We start from the raw sequence: 23,196 nt of genomic DNA on the forward strand, positions 1-23,196 counted from the left end.
GCAAGCACATGTGCATATTCACACGTGTGTGAGGGAGAGGGGGACAGAGACAACATTCATAAGCTGATCTTATGAGATGGAGTATCCAATCCAGATAGGATTTCTTTTAACTATGTCCAATAATCCCATTTGCACAATACCTCACAATATTACCCCAGAAAATACTTTCTAAGTCTTCCTTTTTTTTCCAAATCAGAATGAAGGGCAACAATATATGAAAACCTTGGTAGATATGGGGTATTTGGTAAAATAAAGTATTAAGTGCTGAACACTAAATTCAAAGCTGCTTTTTATGAACCAATTCAAAATTGAACTTGAACCAGTAATTGAATCTAAAATCTGAATTATTTTAACTATTTGGCATCTAATACTTGAATATGTGTTGTTTTTCAATTTTAACCTTCTCAACACCTAAGAGTATAAATATTTGATAAAATTAATGAGCAATTATATAAGATAAAGTATTTAATTTAACATAAACAATATTTTATTGTCATATATTTAATTAATAATTATAAATAAAAATAATATAAATTATTATTATTCAAAAAATAAAATTTATTATTTTAATTTTAATCACTTGAGTATTGAGTTTCTTGTCTTTTTTTTTTTTATAAGCAATACAATTGGAAAAGAGACATCTGAATCTAATTCAAACATGTTTTCATGCCTAATTCTATCAGAGAAATTTTAAGAAAATTCAGAACTGCCACCAATCGCTCTAATGTCTAACTGATTCACTTATTCAATGTACCAATTTAGACATAACCTCTTTTCAGAAGTCATTCAGATCAAGCAAATGCCCCCATAGTGCTCTTGACGGCAAATCAGACACTGTGATGTTTAAAGATATGTAGCCAGTAAACACACGGCATTTAGCATGGATGAAATGAGAAAAAATAAAATAAAATCGATAAATGATATCAGCATGTTTTCAGCAAATCCATACCTCTGCTCCAGTAGATTTATCAGAAGAGCCTAACTTCCCACAACAAAAACACTGATGCTGCTTATATTGACAATTCTTACAATAAAAATTTTGCATTGCCTGCCAAAACAAAACAAACACATGTAAATACAGATATAGTAAAAAGATTTTATTGAAAACAAACATCAGAATGAAAAAAAAAAATTTCAAGGAAAATATAACTAGGTGCATTTGAAAAGAAATGTATACTTCCACTTGAGCATCTGTAAGGCCGAGAGATTCACATAATGATTCACTACCAGCTTGTTTAGTTGCATGAAATGATCTAAAGCACCTCCCATCACAGCTACAAGGAATAAAAATCATACCATAAGCCTTCAGAAAGAAAGGAAAAAAAAAAAATGCTAGCTAAAATGATGCCAAGTAAACAGGACAAACTTTAGTTAAAAACTCTCCCATGAAATTCATTTTAAGAAAAATATAAAAAATAATTTCACTTTCACTAACGCAAGATTTATGAAAAACATGTGATGCAGAATACGAAGATGGACCATGGGAGAACCCTCAATGGAGGTTGATTCAAAATAATTGGCTTAAGGAATTACCAGGTCCTAAGCCACTAGATTAAGGGCTAATTAATTGGGATATGTTTGGGGGCAGGCCTTCAATCAATGGTAAGGCTGCTCCTTTGTGACTAGTTGGTCATGGGTTCGAGTCTAAAGAAACAGTCAGGGAGCCCTATGGCCCAAAGACGACCTTTTAATTACAATTATGTTTATGTGGGAATTTTTTTAAAATTTATGTGTCTTATGCATTTCTTTTTAATTAATATGGGCTTTATTTGCAATTTTAATTGTTTTAATTTTTTTCATGAATATTAGTAGGTCATATTGTAGTAGGATGGTTAATGTGAGCTTGAATTTGAGAAGTTGATGTGTCTTTTCCATTAGAATTGTGATTAGAAAATAGGACATAGACCTCCGTTGAGGTTTGGCAAAAAGACACTGACCTCTCCTGAAGTTTCAAAAATCCCAAAGACCTCCCTCAGGTTTCAAGAATTTCACAAAACTCCCCCACGGTTTGCCAAAAAGGCACAAATCTCTCCTTATATTTACCAAAAAGACAAAACTTTTGAGGGGGTGTAAATGTCCCAAAAAGATTTTGACACCTCATGGGAAGTCTTTTGAGATTTTTTAAACCTCAAAGGAGGTCAGTGTCTTTTTGCCAAACCACAAGGAAGGGCAGTGCATTTTGCTCTTGTGTTTATCATTTACGTGAGGGTTTGTTTTTAATTTATGTGTCTTGGGGGTTTTTTATTCAATTGATAAGGGACTTTGTAATTTCATTTATTTTAGTTTCCTATATATTAGTAGGCTGTATGGTTGTAGGATATTTAACATGAGTTTGAATTTGAGAAGTTAATACGTGCTACCTCTTCTTCTTCCTAACCCCCCTCCTCTTCCCGTCCCTCTTCATGCTACATCCTTAGGTATCAAAGCCAAAATGTGTTCTCTCTACCACTTCAAAACTATCCATCCTCCCTTCTCTCATTCTTCCTCTTCCACACTCTTTTTTTTTTAATTTCCAGACTTCCCTCAACCTCCCTAAACCATAATGAGTTCTCTCCTATTGAAAGTATAGAGAGAACATCTACTCTCTCTTTCGAATGTTCTTCCTTCTCTCCTAGGAAATTCCACCCCTAGAAATTTCGCCCTCTTCCTTTTCCTAGAAAATTCTCACACTAGAAATTCACTCCCTCTAGAACTTTCTCTCTCCACTTTTCCCTAGAAAATTCATCTTTCTAGAGTAACTCCCTAGAATTTTTTTGAGTTGCTATACTTGGAGCTCAAGGCTACACTATTGTCGCAAGCAAGAAAGGTGTGTGTGTGTGTGAGCGCGCGCGCGTGTTTATAAAAAGAACAACCAAACATCCACACACCACCTATCAGAGTAAAAATAAAAATAAAAATAAAAAAGCATTGAACCAACTCTCAACTGCCACTGCCCAATTTCTTTAATTTCTTCAAATCCTCAATTCAAGACATCATGACCACCATCAACAACAGAAACCATTGATTGGACCATCGCTGAAGCTTCATTGTCAGAAAACAACCAAACGGTTGTCACAGGCTGCTCAAGCTACCTGCCACTGCTCTTGGTTCCTCATCATGCAAAAAATTTCCGCACGGTTCAGTGCACCACCATGACTATTGTGTTTGTCACCCTCTAATTTGGGTCATTGAAAAATAACCCATGCGCAAGCTGCAGCGAGTGTAGTATGAACCAGGCTTCAACCCCCAATCACACATCATTTTCTGCTTCCTATGCCTGACATGGCCCCTTCTTTTGTACAAGACCTGGTCCATTAAAAAAATAGAAAGGTACAGCTCCCATGTTCTCCTTAATATTTTCCATCAGCTAGGAACATTTTGCTCTCTACAAAATAATAATAGACCGAGACCAAAACCCAGTCCCATTAATTTTAACATCAAATGACCCAACCCGTTCTCTTTTCTATACTTGTACCAAGTCCAGCCCACAATTTTACCTAAGGTGACATGCAAGTGCACCTTCAGCCACATCATAAAACACATTAGCAGACTTGCCACTTCATCACCCCGCCCAAACAGTTGAAAGCCACTGAATTTTGTGCTGATTCAAACCAGGTTCCCTTCTTTGCATATGGTAATAAATTATTAGAAATAGAAATGGAATGCCTCCTGTCATACCTTGGGCACACTATCAAGATGCCCTGTGAATATAATTTCCATAAATGGTGCCACTCATGCAATTTAATCCTGATATCCACCCACAGCCTTATGAGACATCATGGGTTGCTAATACTACTTTACTTGTTTGTGAAATATTTTTCATTCCTATTGAGATGAGGAACTATTATTTTGCTAATGATTGGTGTGATATCAAAACTATGATATTGGAGGTCCGCTCCTTGGTTCTCCTTGTTGGATGACTTGAGTGTGACTCAAGGACAAGAGAAAACACATGTCTTTTCACTGTAATTGTAAGAAGAATATCTTGGAACTTGCTCCACCAACCAACAAAAAGAAAGGATTTAACAGTATGGATCATGTCAAAGTTACCCAACTGAAGTCACTGCAAGCAAGGAAATGCATGTTCTTGAAGACATCTAAAGTCTTCAAAACATTCCTAGTTCTAAGTTTGTCATTCAAGATGTGTTCATTGATGCCACTTCTCAGGCCAACCTTATCTTTCTCTGGTAATATCAAAGGAACCAAGTTTCTTGTCTCCCTCAAGCACCTGTTTATAAGAGTCCAGGTCCATTGCTTCTTGTTTTTTGTCCTCCAAGATATCAAAATTCAAGGCTGAATTTCGTCCAACTAAGGAAGATCTGATGCAGAACAAGAAGCCACATCAGGTGGACCCTTGTTGGGGGTTAATTCAGAAGAATCAGCTTAAGGAATTAGTGGGTCCTGAGCCCAATAGGTTTCCGGTGATTAATTAGGATTATGTTTATAATATATTAAGGGATTTGTTAGTAATTTATTTAGTTTTTCCATATATATTAGTAGGTTGTATTGTTGTAGGATGGTTTATGTGAATTTGAATTTGAGCAGTTGAATATGTGCCCATATCTTCTTCTCAATCCTATCTCCTCTCTCTCCCTTCTTCACTCTCAAGTCTAGATTCAACATCATCATGATAGCTGCTTGTAAGAGAAAAAGGGCAGCTCTCTGCATGAGGCTCCCACATAGGAGGGTGATGATGTAAGATTTTTCTGCATCAAAAACTCACCTTCATATCATTTAATTGGATGCAGAAAATTCCTCAGTGATATAACAATAATCTGACTCTGAGGAAATAGCATTTCATCTTCAAAGGTATCACAACTATTTTCTACCAATGATGATATTTTTTGCATGCAGACAAAGCCGGATCGAAAACAGCTACTTTTAAAAAGCAAAATCCCACTGAAATCATAACACACAAGACAGTAAGATACACATACTAAGCAAGTAAAAGTCCCAATATACATTAGGCTCTCTCAGTATTTTGCAATGGGTTCTCTCTCTCACTTTCCTGCATGTTGCCTCGTCACGAGCCAAGCTTGTCTAGGGCATTATGCTTGCGTGTGACCGCTTGTTTCATGCGTTTGGATGGGTTTCCATCATGTAAATATTAGTGTAGGGTTATTTTCCAATAGTAGTTTTTCCCTAGGCTAAAGAAGCAGTATAACTACTCAGTCACTTTGATGTTTCCTAGTGCCAGAGTGAGAATAGCTTACTAGCCTCCCTCACTTGACACACAATGTTAATGGAGATGTTGATAATGAATTACGTTTCTTCAATGTTTACTGCTTAAGTATCATTGCTTTCATAAGCTGCTTATATTTGCAATGAAAGTGTTTTGTGGATGAATTGTGGTAAACGATAGGCTAGCTAGTTGAACAAGAGGACTTTAGCTAGAGCCGCACGGTCCATTCACAAAGGTGTGAAATATTCGGCCTGTGAAACCAGGTATCAGAGCTCAGTTAGTTATTACGTGAATTCAATTGCCTTTGTTGTGGGATTGGTAAAGCTTTGGTAAATGACCATGCCAATCAATGCTAAGAGAATCAGTGTGTTGTAAGCACAGGCTGAGACCGCAGCCAACTACATGGCCATAGAGATGGCCCAACTAATAGAAGTGTTGATGAACTGGAGGGGTCACAAAAGCATCAACAGAGTTCGATAGTGGAAATGTCAAAGGACTTTCACCACAATGTGGAAACCTTGCAAGCTCAAATAGTTGATCTGACTGCAAAGATGAATGTGATGGTTCTTGCTATGGGAAACTCTTAACACTCCGGAATTTAGCAAGATCAAGGTACCAAAACCCAAGACGTATAGGGGAGCCCGTGATGCCAAGGAGTTGGAGAACTTCTTGTTTGATATGGAGCAATACTTTCGCGCTTTGAGGATGGACTCAGAACAGGTGAAAGTGGATAATGCGACTATGTACTTGGTTGGTGACGCCAAACTCTGGTGGCGCACTAAGTACAATGAAATTGAAAATGGACATTGTGTAGCGGATTGTTAGGCAGACTTGAAGAGAGAGCTCAAGGCCCAATTCTTTCCTAAGAATGTTGAGTACAATGCTAGGAAGAAGCTAAGAGAACTCAAGCATACTAGCTCAATCAGGAATCACGTGAAACAATTTTCTGCTTTGATGTTGGATATCAGGGATGTGTCGAAAAAGGACAAGTTGTTCTACTTTCTTGAGAGGTTTAAATCGTGGGCAAGAACATAACTTCATAGACAAAGAGTTTAAGATTTGTCTACCGTACAAGCTGTCGTTGAACGCTTGACTAACTACGTTGGTGATAATACCACTTCGTCCAAAGATTTTGGCATAGGGAGGAACAGTGGAAAGTCTTTCAAGAAGGGCAAACCCAAAAGTGGGGGAGCAGACCATAAGACATCAACTTCAAAAGAAGCTTCATCGTCTCAAGGGTTCAACACACCCATTGGAAAGAGTTGAATTTCATGCTACTTGTGTCAAGGCCCTCACAGAGTTGTTAAGTGCCCTCATAAGGCATCACTCAATGCCTTACACGCTTCCACTGTGGAGCGAGTAGTGGAAAGTGATGAGGAAGAGGAGGATACCTCAAGGATGGGTGCAATCTGGCTATTGAACGCATTGGAAAAGCAAGAGAAAGCACCAAAAGTTACACAAGCAAAAGGACTGATGTTTGTGGACTTGAGGATCAATGGGAAGAGTACCCATGCAATGATGGATACCAGGGCTACCCATAATTTTGTTTCACAGGCAGAAGCAAGGAGGCTTAAACTATCCTTGAAGAATGATTCAGGACGCATGAAAGCGGTGAATTCTGTAGCCCAACCTACTCTGGGAGTAGCCAAGCAAGTGACTGTGAAGCTTGGACAGTGGGTAGGTCATGTGAATTTCATAACGGTGTCGTTGGATGACTTTCAAGTGATTTTGGGAATGGAATTCCTGCAGGAGACTAAGGTCGTGCCAATGCCTTTTGCTGGTTCCCTGTGTCTGATGAGAGATAACCCTTGCATGGTGCAAGTCGTTGCAAAGAAAGGAGATGATGAGAAGTTCCTTTCATCCATGCAACTCAAGAAGGGGTTGAGAAGGGGTGATCAGACATATCTAGCCATGGTGGTGGTAGATGAAGATGTAGGCCAAGAGCTAGTGCCAATGACCATCTAAGCTGTGTTGGATGAGTACAAGAAGGTGATGTCGGATAAGTTGCCTCATAATTTGCCTCCATGTCGAGGTGTGGAGCATCAGATCGAGTTGTTGCTAGGAATGAAACTACCTGCTAAAGGGTCATATCGTATGGCGCCTCCAGAGCTAGCCGAGTTGAGAAAACAACTTGATGATTTGTTGGAAGCGGGATATATTTGCCCTTCCAAAGCACCATTCGGAGCACCAGTGTTGTTTCAGAGAAAACATAATGGGAGCATGCGGATTTGCGTAGATTGCCTCGCGCTCAACAACAAGGTGACAGTGCGCAACAAGTATCCTATTCCGTTGATTGTCAATCTATTGGATCAGCTAAGTCATGCCAAATACTTCACTTAACTCGACCCGAGGTCAAGCTACTATCAGGTGAGAATTGCTGATAGGGATGAGCCAAAGTTGCTTGTGACACACGGTGTCACGGTCCGACTATTTTCACACCCTTGTGAAGGGCCGTACGGCGCTAGCTGAAGCACTCTTGTTTAACTAGCCAGTCTATCGTTTACCAACATTCATCCACGAAACAATTTCATTAGCATTCAATCAAATAGCAGCGGAAACAGTAATCAATTCATGAAAGTCGTGGCAAACAAGCAGTAAACATTGAAGCAAACGTAATTCATTAACAACACCTCCGTTGACATTGTGTGCTTAGCAAGGGAGGCAAGTAGGCTAAACACGTTGACAATAGCTAGTGAGTTTTACAATGACTGATGAACACTCACCCTCCCCTAAAGAGCTTTCTGGGCTATTCTCACTCTGGCACTAGGAAACATCAAAGTGACCGAGGAGTCATACTGCCTTATTTGGCTTACAATGAAATAAATACTGAAAAATAACCCTATACTAGTATTTATATGATGGAAACCCATCCCAAACACACGAGGCAAGCGGTCACAGGCAAGCATAATGCCCTGAACAAGCTTAGCTCGTGACACGCGGTATGGGGCATATGAATTCTTGGTAATGCCATTCAAGTTGACGAATGCATCTATGACATTTTGTACCTTGATGAACCAAGTATTTCGTGAGTAACTTGACAAGTTTGTCGTGATGTGCCTCGAAGTTATTGTTGTCTACAGTTCCACTCTAGAGGAACATAAAGAGCATCTAAGCATCTACAGAAGGTGTTCAACAGGCTGAAGGGGAACAGTCTGTATGTGAAGAAAGAGAAGTGCTCTGTCGCTCAATGGAGCATCAAATTCCTTGGCTATGTGATTGAGCAAGGTCATATCAGGATGGATTTGGAGAAGGTAAGAGGGATTCAAAAATGAAAGATCCCAACAACAGTGAAGGAGCTGCATTCCTTTCTTGGTCTTGCCAACTATTACAGGAAGCTCATAGAGGGGTACTCGCAGAGAACTGCTCCTATGACTGAACTACTAAAAAAGGGTCAAGGGTGAAACTGGACAGAGAAGTGTTAGAGAGCCTTTGATGACTTGAAGGATGCTATGATGAGAGATCCGGTACTTGCTCTTTCGGACGCCATGAAACCCTTCGAGATACAAACAAATGCATTGGACTTCGCCCTTGGAGTAGTCTTGTTATAGGAGCAACATCGTGTTGCATACGAAAGCCGTAAGCTTAGTGAAGTGGAACAGAAGTACACAGCTCAAGAGAAGGAGATGTTAGCGGTGATACATTGTCTCCGCGTGTGGCGGCACTACTTGCTTAGGTCAAGGTTTGTGGTGAAAACAAATAACTCGAGTGTCAGCCACTTCTTCACGCAGCCGAAGTTGACACCCAAGTAAGGCCAATGGCAAGAATACTTGACAGAATTTGACTTTTCATTTTAGCACAAGGTGGGGCGCCTAAACCAAGTTGCTGATGCACTGAGTAGGACGGTTGAGCTGGCGGCATTGCATATGGTAACCCACTTGACTATGAGTACTATTATCACGATGATGCGGGAGCGCATCAAAGAGAATTTAGTCAAAGATCCAGTTGCGCAGAACCTTATGAAACTGACCAAAGAGGGTAGCCGACTCTTCGTGCCACAAGGTGGAGATCTGAGGAAGATACTACTGAGAGAGTGTCATGATACCATGTGGGTCGAACATCCAAGATGGCAGTGCACTTTGGCATTACTGAAGCAGATATTATTGGACGCACATGCGGAATGATGTGGTTGATTATACCCAAACTTGTCTCACTTGCCAACAAGACAAGGTGGAGCAGAAGAAGATTGCAGGGCTGCTGGAGTGCCTACCAGTACCATCCAAACCGTGGGAAAGTGTCTCACTAGATTTCATCACCAACCTACCCAAAGTGGGAGATGCAGGGTCTATACTGGTGGTTATAAACAGGTTTTCGAAGTACGGTACATATATACCAGCACGAAAGTACTGTTTAGCAAAGGAGACAACACAACTATTCTTTAAGAATATTGTGAAGTATTGAGGTGTTCCCCAAGATATTATTAGTGACTGAGACTAAAGATTCACCCGCAACTTCTGAACAAAACTTTTCAAAATCCTCGGTTCACATCTTGACATCTCTTCGAGCTACCATCTACAGACAGACCGACAAACGGAGAGATTCAATGGGCTACTAGAAAAGTACTTGCGCTATTTCGTCAATGCCAACCATAAGAATTTAGTGCAACTATTTGATGTGGCTCAGTTCTGCTTTAATGCCCAAAAGAGCTCCACAAACAACAAGAGCCCTTTTGAGCTTGTTACAAAATAGCAGTCACTGTTACTCACACAGTGGACGAGTCATACAGAGGAAAGAGTCCCAGAGCTTACATCTTCACCAAAGAATGGAGACAGAATGCAGAGATTGCCCAAGCCTAGCTAGAGAAAGCTTCTAAGCGAATGAAGAAGTGGGAAGATTAGGAGAGAAGACCGCAACACTTTAATGTAGTTGACTTGGTGCTTGTTAAGCTCAATCCTGAACAAATCAGGTCACTACGGGGGCGAGATAGGAGACTACTTCGTAAATATAAAGGACTAGTCCCCATCTTGGCCAAAATCAGGAAGTCCTCTTACAAAATTGACCCTCTGTCTTGGATGAAAGTGCATCATGTGTTTCACATCAGCTGCCTCGAGCCATTCAACACTAACATCGAAGATCCAAGCAAAATCTAGTCAACTAGAGCAGAATTGACAACAGTGCAACACGACAGACGAGAAGTTGAAGACATCCTTGAAGATAGAGAGTTCACATCCTCAAGGAAGAAGCGGCGGGAGTTCTTAATGAAGTGGAAAGGCGTTGGTGACAAAGAAATCTATTGGGTTTCTATGGAAAAATATGCAACCATTCATGGACAAAGTTGAAGTGTACCTCGCGTCAAAGCCTACGAGGACGTCAACCGCATAAGTGGGGGAGCGTCACGAGCCGAACTTTTTCAAGGCATTATCCTTGTCTATGACCACTTGTCTAGTGTGTTTGGGATGGGTTTCCATCATGTAAATAATAGCGTAGGGTTATTTTCCAGAAGTAGTTTTTCCCTAGGCTAAAAAAGGCAGTATGACTCCTTGGTCACTTTGATGTTTCCTAGTGCCCGTGTGTAAATAGCATAGAAAGCTCTTCAGGGAGAATGAGTATTCATCAACTCGTAAAACTAACTAGCTATTGTCGACGTGTTTAGTCTACTTGCCTCGCTCGCTAGACACACAATGTTAACAGAGCTTTTGATAATGAATAACGTTGCTTCAATGTTTACTGCATAAGTGTCACTGCTTTTATAAGTTGCTTACTGCTTCCGTTTATATTTGCTTGAATGACAATGAAAGTGTTTTGTGGGTGAATTGTGATAAACAATAGGTTGGCTAGTTAAACAAGAGGGCTTTAGCTAGCGCCACACGGTCCATTCACAAAGATGAGAAATATTCGGCCCGTGACACCTCTTATGCAAATGAATCATGCATATGATGCCAGAGGGTTTTCCCGAAAACAATCAAGATCATGGTAATCCTTTGATCTACAACTAGATAAACAAGGCGTTAAGAAACTTGTGTTCTAGTTCCAGAAGAAACTTAGGAAAATAGATGGATTGTGTTTGGGGTGTTGACAACTCAATGCTTTGTGCGTGTATTTCTTCCACTTTTGCTCATATTGACAACAGTAGGGAAGTTCCTGGAAATAGGTCCAAGTTTGAACAAGAAAGAGCATTTGACCCTATTCTTGGAGGCTTGAAGGGAGATTAATAGAGCAGTTTTGTAGACGCCTAACAATCAATTGGCTAGGAATTCAAAATCGTGTTTATGTGTGATGAAGGAAATGGGCTGATTAGGGGTGGCTCATCAGCAGTGAAATGGGGTGATGAAGGGTGCTGCTAAGCAAAAAGGATCTCAAAGCAATGGATTTCACATGCAAATCAGCCAACTGGTGCGAATGTGCATGGGTAGTTAGGATTTGGTATCTTGAGTAGGAAGGAAGGGAATGAGGCTTATGGACATGTGCTTGGGATGGGTATTTCATGGAATGTTCCAGCAGAGGTGAATATGTTTTTGGATTTGAGAAAAGAGTTATACAAGTTCAGATCTAGCAGCAAGAATAGCCTATCGAGTAAATAAGCATCAACCAGCAATGACAGACAAGAGTACAAACCATACTATGGAGATGACCCAACAAGTTTATTTGATGAGACGGTCCCAATATGTTAATACCGAGAAAGGATCAGCTAGGAAAGGCCCAAGGATTAGATTGGCAAAAGTCTAATAAAGAAGAGATCAAATCACCAGTCCTACATCAAACTAAATGGATCGCTAATCCTTCATAGCAGAAGTAGAAATAGGTATCAAAATGAGCATGTAACCCTAAAAAAAAAAAAAATCAGTAAATCAGGCATAGGTAATCCAAGGGTGGTTGTAGCAGGCACCAGAGCAACAATGTACATGGGGTACCATCAACTAAGAATGGTCATTCTGACACCTAGAATGGGATTCAGATATGAATTACTACTAGTAATGGTGCTCAGCAAAGATTAACTAAAAGTATCATTTCTTTAAGTTCTATACAGCTTGATAGCTGGGACTTTTTATTGATGGAAATGCAACTCCTTAGCATACACAATTTCTCTCAATCATGTCACTCATGTAAAAATTGTTTTATCTAACAAAACATAAAACATGTAATGGTTGGCATTCAATAGTTAGCATCCTAACTACACCTTGTGTGGGCATAACAATACCTTGCATGAAAATAATTTTAAAAAATTTAATCAGATTAAAAAAAAATTATTAGGCTAGTTCATAATGGTGGTCTATGCATAGAAACTAATAATACAATGAGAAAGAAATGAAAAGAAAAAAACATTGCACTGATATAAGGGTGGAAAAGGGGGGGGGGGGGGAGTGTTGAACATCAACAACAACAATATGAGCAAGAGGTAGGGCAACAAAGGCAATGGCAACAACAAAGAAAAATGATGCTAACAATTAACTACCGGAAGACACTTCATAAATACGCATGCCATATGATATAGAGAACAACCAAGTATGAACTAAAAAGTCAACCAAAAACACATACCACAAGAGATCACCGCCATTATCACAAATTGCACAAACCGAATCAAATCCATCCCCCTCTTCATCAGATTCATCTTCCACAGAGTCATTTATCATATCATCAGCATCGTCAACGATAAAACCAGGTTTTGCTGCAGATTGCACAGCCTGTCAAGCCAAAAAAAAATTAGCTCACTCCAAACAAAAGAAATAATCAATCCTTAAAAGTTTACAAGGATAAATGAGAAAAAAATATGTATTAAAAAATGCAAGAAGATGGGAGAATAACCTCATCAAACTCTCTCCTCTTTTGGGGCTTCTCCTCAAGAAATGAGAGCAGGAACTGTAAATCCCATAAAATTGTCATGAAGGCAAGATATAGAGAGAGCGGAAATACAGCACCCATTCTAATCAACAACTATTTATTATTTTCATCTCAAATAAAAATGCTGCTTTTAACAATGAGCTGAATGGTAAACCAGTCGATATTAGTAATCCACCAGCACAAGTGGGTTCCATTAATAGCAAACAAAAACACAAAAATCATATGATATCAAGATATAAAATACAGGTACAACCAATTAGCACAAAAACTACAACAATCTGCCGCAGGTTCGAAACTTCTACAAGACGTTACCACCTGACATTTGATTGATGTGCCCTAGTAGCAGTGAATCTCATTCCTTCCTTTTAATTGCATTGCTTTGCAGCTTGGAGTATGTCGAATAAGCTTTTTAGGTTTTTGGAGAGCTGTGCATTTGCCCAAATTCTATGCTTTTTCCCTTTTCTCCGCTGCAGGGGGGGGTTCTTGGGAGGGTTAAGGATGCCAGAATTTTGTGAAATTGTACTGTTTTTGCCTGCAAATTGGTGTGCTTGTTTTGAGAGAAATGCATGATTTTGATTTCTTTTTTTTCGCCGGGGGGGGGGGGGGGGAGGGGGGGGGGGTTGTTATGGATGGCAAAATCCAGAATCCAAGTCACTATCATTATAACTTCCTTGTCTGTTCACAAAGCACCTACCACAAAACTTGCCTTATAACTTTCAGAAAGCTAAAAAAAGGACATCTGATACTTAAAAAATTGAACTTTCTTCAAGAAAACCTACAAAAGGGCTGTGATATGCCAATAATACCCAAAACAATAAGTTAAGATGTTAACCCAGCTACAAGAGGTTGACTAAATGAATCATTTTTCTCCATTTGCTTCAATTAGAGATAAACCTTCTATTATTTTAAATTTTAATAAAAATAAATTTTTTAAATGTCTCAACTCATGCTCTTCTAGCCTGTCTTCCTAACAGCACCGTCCACCTCAATCAAATCACTCATGCATATCAATGCACCTAATGGTCCCTACTGCATGTCCAAAAAACCATCTTAAATGATTTATCTCACTTGTCTTCAACTGGCCCTATCCCTAACCACTCACGCATCATTATTTCAGAATTTAGATCCTATTTTCACTTGCATTACCGTCATCCATTATCATGCCATTCACTCATTCTTTGAATGCATTTTTTTCTTAATTTCCCAACATCCCAACCAATATAACATGTCTAGCCCAATAGCCATCTTGCAAATGTTCCTTCACATGCAGTACATGTTCAACAATGACACAATACTCAAGATATAATTCTCCATTAACTGATCCTACTTCCATTTCATGTGCACAATTTCATGCACGATATCCTCATCCATCTTCCATTTCTAGATGATAATTTATCCAAAGCAAAAAAATTGGTCATTTTTAGGTACCACTTGACCATTAATGTAAGCTACTCCTTTGTGTCCTTGCTCATTTTACTAAAACATTTATATTCTGAAGTTTCTCTTCATAACTGATACTCAAGGCATCAACTATTTAATAACATATTCATTCCTTTCATGTCACAAGAAAAATTATTCACATTCTTCTTTTATTAGCCCTCATTTTGCATTGCTTCCCTAGACCCAACTCCGGTGAGGTATTGTCCGCTTTAGCCCACTAGCCAATTTGTCCGATAAAAGGCTCCTTACTTAGTTAGAGCCCAAGTCCTCCTTATAAGCCCAAGATCTCCCAAGTACACATCTGATGTGGGACCTGACAAGCTCTCCCATTCAATCTCTAACGTCCTTGTCAGCATAATTTCTCTAAAACACATCTAATGTGAGACCGAGACAGGCTCTCCCGTCCAATTTCTAACATTCTCGTCAGCGTGATCCCCCTCGTACACATCCAATGTGAGACTGTGACAGACTCTCTCGTCCATCTCTGACGTTCAAGTCAAAGTGGCTTACACCTCTATGTAGGATCCACTCACATGATAGTACGTTTAGGGCATATCTAATCACATGATGGTACCCCCCCCCAAAGGCAGATCCATTCACATTATAGTACCCCAAGGACGTTGTAATACTAAATATAATGGCCCTAGGCCCAACTCCGATGAGATATTATCTACTTTGGTCCACTGGTCTTACATGTTTGTCCTATAAAAGGTGTCCCACTTAATTGGAATCCAAAAACCCTTCTGATAAGCCCATGATCCCACTAGTATCCATCTAATGTGGGACCATGACACTTTCCGATGCATGGGTTCAAAGTTTCATACTTAGAAAGAAAATCTTTAATAAGAAAGTAAATAATTAAAAAAGGAGGACGAGGCACCTAGTTGAACAAACAAAAGAGAGGGCAAGAACCTCCTGAAAAAAATATAAAAAATAATTTTTAGAAAAAAAAAAAGTAAAACACACACACACACACACACACACAAATCTAAAAACAGCCCTCCAGTCACATTGCAAGTCTGACTTCGCGTGCACCTCATAAGGACCGACAGAAATGCCATAATTACCCATGAATGAGAATAATGCACAAATTAAAGCACCTTGGATTTTCCAAGGGACTCGTCCCTTTTAACAGCTTCACTGATCAGAGCCATATGATCTACCAAGTCATTTTGAGAAGGTCTGACATCATACAAACTGCAAGATGCATAAAACAGTCAAAAGTTGCAACCAACAAGGATGACGCCGCAGCTAAAAAGTTGCACTCAAAACAAAGCAAAAACTTTAAAGCTCAAATTGCCAGCAACCTGAAAGTTTTAGCCAAGTGATCCCACAGAGATTTTCCAGAAGTTTCAGGGTTATTCTTCACAAAGTGAAGGCTGTTAACTGTGATCAGTATCGACCTAATTACTTGCTCGAAAATTTTTCTCGGCTTCTGAAGCATGATCCAGTTGTTCTTCTTGAACAGCACCCATATCTCAGGCACCGCTCCAGAGACATCGAACCTCCACGCAGATACCAGCTTGTAAAATTTCTGAAGCCCGTTATCGGCATACCCGCGCAAGAATATCTCCCTTTTCTCACCAATAGGCCTCTCGCTGTCGCTCCACTGAAGCGGCAAAACGGAGAATGAAACAGGCTCGCGCTTTTCGTCTTCGAAATCGTAATCCGTCACGGACTCTGGCACGGCCTCCACCTCGTCGTCCGAAGAAGCCATTGGCTTATTCAAAGAAATTTACCACCTAAAAAAACCAAAACAAATAATCAAAACCAACAGTTTTTTTTCTGTTCCATCATTATCCGTTGTTCTCTCGGGAAACAAACAGGAATAAAGATTCGCGCAGAGCAAAACACAGGTGCGCGTGAACCCTTACCTGATCAAGCACGGGGCGAAACCCTAGCTTTGCAGCAGGATGGTGGAAAGTTCTGAAAAAAGATGGTTCTATCGATTTGATTTGAGAGTTCGAGGAGAATAGAACTGGTGGATTCCTAGTGTGCGTTTGTGTGTGTGTGTGTGTGTGTGTGTGTGTGAGAGGGAGAGAAATAGAAAGAGAGAGAGAGAGAGAGGAGAAAGAACGTACGAGTGCGATATTGGGGCTTTATCGCCCGAGAAGCTTCTGCGATATTCTGTTACTACTTTATCGCCCGAGAAACTATAGACTGACCAACCGTCCACGTGGTTGGCTTCACATGAGACACTTGGAAGACAGGTTCTAAACACATTTTTAATATAAAAAAATGATTTAATTTGATAATTATAATTAAACTTTATCTAAAACATGCATAATGTGATGCAACCATAGAGTTTAAGTCATTATTTCTTTTATTTTGAGGCAAGTAAGTAATATAATTGAAGCTTGCTCGATACATGTCTCGATAGAAAGAACAGATGCATGCACATGTGTCATGAGTCGAATATTTCACACATTTGTGAATGGATCGTGTGGCGATAGCTAAAATCCTTTTATTTAGCTAGTGAGCCCAGTATTTATCACAATTTCTAATGAAATACTTTTATTATCATTCAAACAAATATAAGTGGAAGCAATAAGCAACTTATGAAAGTAATGTCACTTAAGTAGTAAACATTGAAGTAACGTAATTCATTATCAACACCTCCATCAACAATGTGTGTCTAGCGAAAGAGACAAGTATGTTAAACACGTTGACAATAGCTAAAGAGTTTTACAAGTAGATGAACACTCACCCTTCTCTAAAGAGCTTTCTATGTTATTCTCATTCTGACACTAGGAAACATCGATATGACCAAAGAGTCATACTTCCCTTTTTAGCTTAGGAAAAACTATCTCTAAAAAATAACTTTGCACTAGTATTTACATAATAAAAACTCATCCAAAATGCACGACACAAGCAGTCATAGGCAAGCATAATACCTTAAGCAAGCTCAACTCGTGACACTCCCCCACTTATGCGGTCAACATCCTCGTAGACTTTGACACTAGGTATACTTCAACTTTGTACACAAATGATTGCATATCTTTCGTAGAAACCCAGTTGATTTCTTCATCACCAAGGTCTTTCCACTTCACTAAGAACTTATGTTGCTTCTTCCTTGAGGATGTAAACTCTCTGTCTGCAAGTATGTCTTCAACTTTTCGTTTGTTTGCATTATCTTCAATACTACTTTGGTTGACTGACTTATGCTTGGATCTTTGATGTCAGCATTGAACAGCTTGAGGCAGCTGACACAAAACACAGGTTGCACTTTCATCCAAGTCGAAGGGTTAATTATGTAATGACCTGGGAATTTAAATAAGTAGAAAATACGATAAATAAAATGGATTAATGGATGAAGGTAAAAGGAAAGAAATTAGAAGGAAAAGCAGGCCTCATCGACGAATGTCCTGTATTCGTCGATGAGTGTCCTTGTAAGCTCGTCGACAAAGGAATCCCGAGAGAGAGTTTTGGAACTCTGAATTTCGTTGACGAAGGAATCTTTTCGTCGACGAAGGTATCTTTTCGTCGACGAAGACTCTACAGTGTCTCATCGACGAATCGACGTGTCTCATTGACGAAGCCCTGCCTATAAATATGCTCTTTCTTCATTTTTAGTGCAAAACCTCGGGAATTTTCTTCTCTCTCTCTCTCATATGGTTTTCCCACCTTCTCTCTTCGATTTTGGACCGATTTTGACCCGATTTGACGATCTGAAACTGCCACAAGATTCGTAGGATCATTCTCTGTAAGGCTGTAGGAGCTGATCGTTGGGTTGAGGGGTTTGAGAAACATCCCAAAATCAAGGTGAGTTATTTTGGATTTTCCTTAACAAATAATGTTGTATGGAGCCTAGTAAGTAGTAAATAAGTATTTTCCTTAAGATTTAAGTTAATTGGAATTTGTTGTATTTAAGTTAGGATTTTTGGATTTAGGGTCCAAGTGAACGCTGCGGGTATCGGTTCGAGGATCCTACCAGCGCAATTGAAAGTCGGGTAAGGGGGAAACTTATATATTAAATTAGGTTTTTCATGAATTAAAATGAATTATGCGTTATTTTTTAATATCTGTTTATATGTGGGTTTAAAATGCCAGCCATGAAATTATGTTTTCTAAGCCTAGGAATGTTTATATAGTTATGTATATGTGAAAGTAACCGAATGGAAGTGGAAAGGAATTTTCTAAGGAATTAAGTAAGAAATGAAATGTATTTTCAATATATCAATGTTATCTATGGGTTGACTTATTTTGTGAGAAATGTATATGGATTTCTACTACTAAAATTGTGTGGCATGAGATTCTGTGCAAACATATATGTTAGATGTATGAGATGCAAGTTAAGTAAGTAAAGCTTATGAATAAAATATGATATGAACAATGCTGCTTGTGTGTGTTAAATGCAACCATGTAAATGTAAGACAGTTAAAAGACAGTCATGTTAGCAGATTCTAGCGCATTTCTATGTGAAAACTAACTGTAGCAGATTCTAGCACATATCTATGTGGAAACTAACAGATGATGGCTAAAGACCAGTTGTATTACGAAGGAATAAAATGAAAATGTTATGCAATGAAATGACAAAGGAATGACAATGCAATGAAATGAAATGTGAAAACGTGAATGATACAAATGGGAAAGAGTCACTTAAAGTGAAACGAAATGCAAAGTTAAGTTATGAACAGGAATGAATGTGTATGAATGTATAACGATAAGGAAGAATGTTGTATTATGATATTAGAAGTATGTATGTACGTAAAATATGTTACGATTGGGCAAGGCGAACTCTTCGCCTGAGGGCTTGTTGAGGAAGGCGAGTGTACTAGTAGTTTCAGATGTGGCATTAGTTGCATAACGTACTAGGGCCAAGGGAACCTATATGTATGGGCGAGTAGATTTCCCTATCCTTAGGGTCTTTGCCAGTAAATTATTGTTGAATGTGTGAGTATGAGATTAATCTAACACTCAAGGGCTTACTGAGTAAGGTAAGTGTCCTGGTATGCTTTAGTTGTGACCTTAGAGTTACCTATGTATTAGAGCAGAGGGGTGCTACTTGTGTGGGCGGGTAATCACCTTTATTCTTGAGTAATCTCGTGGGTAAAACTTTGCATGTGATTGTTTAGGTTCAGAAAACGATTTCAATGTTATATGATGATTTGTAAATGAAATAAAAATGATATCTATATACCTCATGTTTGTCACACGCTGTTTTAATATGTATGTTTTCTTCCCTTACTAAGATGTGTCTCACCCGAATATGAATGTTTCTTTTTCAGGACATCCTCGAGGTCGGGCTTAAGAGCTCGAGGGTATTTTTTTTTTTAGCATTTTGAGGACTATATAAGAAATAGGGTATATATTGATACTATTTTGGAGATGTAATATTTATGTTTTATGTTTTATGTCATTATGTTTTAAGGATGTTGTGAAAGAGATGGTTGTGAACATACTGAAATGTTTTGGAGATGTTTGTATATATGGTAATGTAGGTGATGGTTGGAATTTATGGATTTCTAGTTAGGATATAGTAAACTCTGGTATATTACGGTTTTATGGTATTATATTATATGGAGATTACGTTTACGTTTTTTTCCGCTGTGTATGTATGTTAATGAGTTATGATTTACCAGGATAATATCAGGTATAATGCACCAGACCCAGGTTTAGGGATTTCGGAGCATTACAAATTATGTAAGAGGCCTTCCCGACTTTGGGCAAGATAAGGGGTGGTCCTTCATATTTACAAAGTTGTCGTCTATTATCTCCTCCTTGTAGTGACCTTATCTATTCCAAATTGAACTTAACAAACACCAAGTCACCTACGTTGAAGTGTGTGCAGTCTTCTCCCCTGATCTATCCACTTCTTCATCCTCTTACAAGCTTTCTCTAGGTAGGCTCAGGCAATCTATGCATTTTGTCTCCATTCTTTGGTGAAGATGAATGCTTTGAGACTATTTCCTCTGTATGATTCATCCACTGTGTGAGGTAACAGCGGTTGTTGGCATGTAACAAGCTCAAAACGACACTTGTTGGTTGTTGAGCTTTTTTGGGAACTGAAATAGAACTGAGCCACATCAAGTACTTGCACCCAATTTTTTTTGTTGGTGTTGACGAAATCACGCAAGTACTCTTCTAGTAGCTTATTGAATATGCAATGCCCCGGCCCTTTATATGGCCCCGGAGTGCTACTACACCCGTATAGCACATCTGTCTCTGATAAACGTACATATACAACCCGCCCATACGGGTATTTCATACTGATATGTATTCTAATGCACAACGGAAAACATAAACATTCATACGGAATCTAATAGACATACCAGAGTTCTGATTGTATCCTTACATACATTCATATGTACTCAAAACATAATCTTTTCTTACAATCCCCAAAAAAACATTTTGAACTAAGTCTATTATATATACAAAACACTTACATAAACTACACACAATACTACGCTTCAAGTCCCTCTAGCAACTAAAATCGATGCCCTGCCGGACCTGAAACAAAGGTTGTATGTTGGAGTGAGACACTTCTCAATAAGGTGGAAAATATTACATCAGTGTGTGACAGCATGTGTTTAAACCAATAGAAAGCAGTTACATACTTAAAGCATTCTCAATTTTGTAATATAGGAGATATATATAGATATACTTCTAGCAATGGATAGTTTAGCATCATAACAAGTAAGAGTTCTTGAGGTTAGGGTAGGGTACAGGCCCATACACTGTACAATCCCTCTGCCCGGTACTCAAACCTATGACTTTGCCGATTTTAGTTTTTAAATCATGTATATGCATATTTAGAACACTGTCCAGCTTTGAAACAATCAAACTAATGCCAGTACTACCCCGTGGCACGGGTTGTGCAATCACAGAGCCCTAATCAAGCCCTACCTTACGCAGGCACTGTTTGTCATTATGGTTATTATAGTCCGACTGAGTCTAATCCACCTGGTCCATTAATTCACCATTGGCCACACCTACCTAGCCGACTATCTTGATACCCACACTGAAAAACAGATATGTGGTTGCCCTATCCTAAATTATAGCAACGGTACCGCGCTTGAGCTTTTTAAGGCTTCCATATAACGTTGAGCTTCTTAAGCTCTCAATAACAAGATGTGGTCCCAATATCATATATACAATTTATAGTAAAACATAATAATTTGTTTCCAATTCATAAATCATCTGTGCAGTTCTAGTATTTTTTCACAATCTCATTCATGCATTCTTTCTTTCATTCAAACTATGGTATAAATCGGCACACACTCTCTCAGTTTAACCCTTTTCACAAATAGGGCTCGGTATCTAATCAGCACTTGTTTTCCATATTTTATGATAACAATTTGGAACTTTAGTTCCCATAGTTCATATACGTATTAATCAATTTCACATATTCCATTCCATGACATATACCACACTCATTTGGGTAAAAACAGACCATACATAGTATATAGTTCGAAAAACATCATTTAAATAGAAAATAAGGGTTCCAAACATCTCCTACGTTAAGTTTAATACAAATAAAAAAGTTTTGGAAACTTTGGAGATCATATGTCAAAACTCGACTTTTTTACCAAAATCATAAAGTCGTAAAACTGACATTTTTACTCGGTGAAACTTTGCAAATAAGTAGTCATATCGTACATATAAACATAAACTACAGTTCTAGCGATTTAGTTTTCTGAAATGACTGATGTAAACAAATCCCCCTGTAACAACCCAACCCTTTATACGGACCCAGGTGTCACTCACTCATACAAAATACATGTACCTATTCAAGATACGTAAACAGCCCACGCTAATCAGGGACATACGGGTATAAATCATACATGATTACAATGTAAATGTCGCAGAAAAACATAAACATCCATTGGGATTTCTATCAGTCTTATACCAGAGTTTACTAATACATCCACACCATTTACATAAATTCAGACATAGCATAAATCCTGTTATCACAACCCTCCAAAAAGGAACTTCATTGAAGTTTAATACAAGATTGAAATGCTTACATAAGCTAACCAAAAATACTCTCCCCAGGACCTTTTTCCATTAGGACCGACGTACTAATGGATCTGAAAACAAAAGTTGTATAATAGAGTGAGACACCTCTTAGTAAGGAAGAAAGTGTTATAACAGTGTGTGACTGCATATACGCATATTTTCATACAAACTCATACGTTTGAAACATTTGTTTATAATACTGTAACATATAACATTTATCTGTACATCAAATATTTAAATCATGCATACGATTATTAGAACAACGACCAACTTGTCATACATGTATTGCCTATTTACCTCGTGGCACGAGTTGTGCACTGATATCTCCAACAATGCCCTGTTCGTGTAGGCATATGTCAAGTATCTATATATAGTCCAACTGCCCCCATCTGATTTATTATTTTACCAGTGGTTTCATTACACCTACTAGCCGACTATCTATGTACCCAAACTGATTTTAAACATGAATGGTTGCACTGTACCCTTCCAGTTGAGGAATATTCCCTGCCATTTGTGTGGTTGCACTATCCTAAATTATAGTAATGGTGTAGAGACCCAAAGATTTATAGTAATTAAATAATAAAATGAATGAGGAAAAACAGAATTTTAAAAAGAGTATTCAGCAGGGTCTCGTTGACGAGCGCAGAGCATTCATCGACAAACAGGCTTCTTGGACTTGTCGACATTGACACGTGTCTCGTCGACGAGACATTACCAAGAGGGCTAATTTCAAGGACTGAAATTCATTGACGAGGGGTAAGTGTTCGTCGACGAATTCTTTTCATGGACTCGTCAAAGAGGTGAAGTGTCTCGTTGACGAATCCGCACTTTATAAATATGCCAAACTCAGATTTCAGTGA

General features: G+C 38.7%; 1 protein-coding gene across 2 annotated transcripts in view; it reads right to left on the minus strand.

Moving 5' to 3' along the window:
* Nucleotides 1-16,501, minus strand: part of LOC131160209 (protein ENHANCED DOWNY MILDEW 2) — a 56,352-nt gene extending 39,851 nt beyond the window's left edge. The window contains exons 1-8 of one of the 2 annotated variants that reach the window (XM_058115635.1): nucleotides 16,459-16,501; nucleotides 16,252-16,303; nucleotides 15,685-16,119; nucleotides 15,478-15,574; nucleotides 12,902-12,955; nucleotides 12,635-12,780; nucleotides 1,178-1,274; nucleotides 950-1,048 (exon numbers count right to left, since the gene is read on the minus strand). In XM_058115635.1, coding sequence (XP_057971618.1) covers nucleotides 950-1,048; nucleotides 1,178-1,274; nucleotides 12,635-12,780; nucleotides 12,902-12,955; nucleotides 15,478-15,574; nucleotides 15,685-16,094 — 903 coding nt within the window. In that variant the 5' untranslated portion in view covers nucleotides 16,095-16,119; nucleotides 16,252-16,303; nucleotides 16,459-16,501. Of the gene's footprint in view, nucleotides 1-949; nucleotides 1,049-1,177; nucleotides 1,275-12,634; nucleotides 12,781-12,901; nucleotides 12,956-15,477; nucleotides 15,575-15,684; nucleotides 16,120-16,251 lie in introns of both variants that reach the window. The other variant, XM_058115626.1, reaches the window with a different exon arrangement.
* Nucleotides 16,502-23,196: the final 6,695 nt, after the last annotated feature.

Source organism: Malania oleifera, chromosome 1 (assembly GCF_029873635.1).
Source record: "Malania oleifera isolate guangnan ecotype guangnan chromosome 1, ASM2987363v1, whole genome shotgun sequence".
NCBI lineage: Eukaryota > Viridiplantae > Streptophyta > Magnoliopsida > Santalales > Ximeniaceae > Malania > Malania oleifera.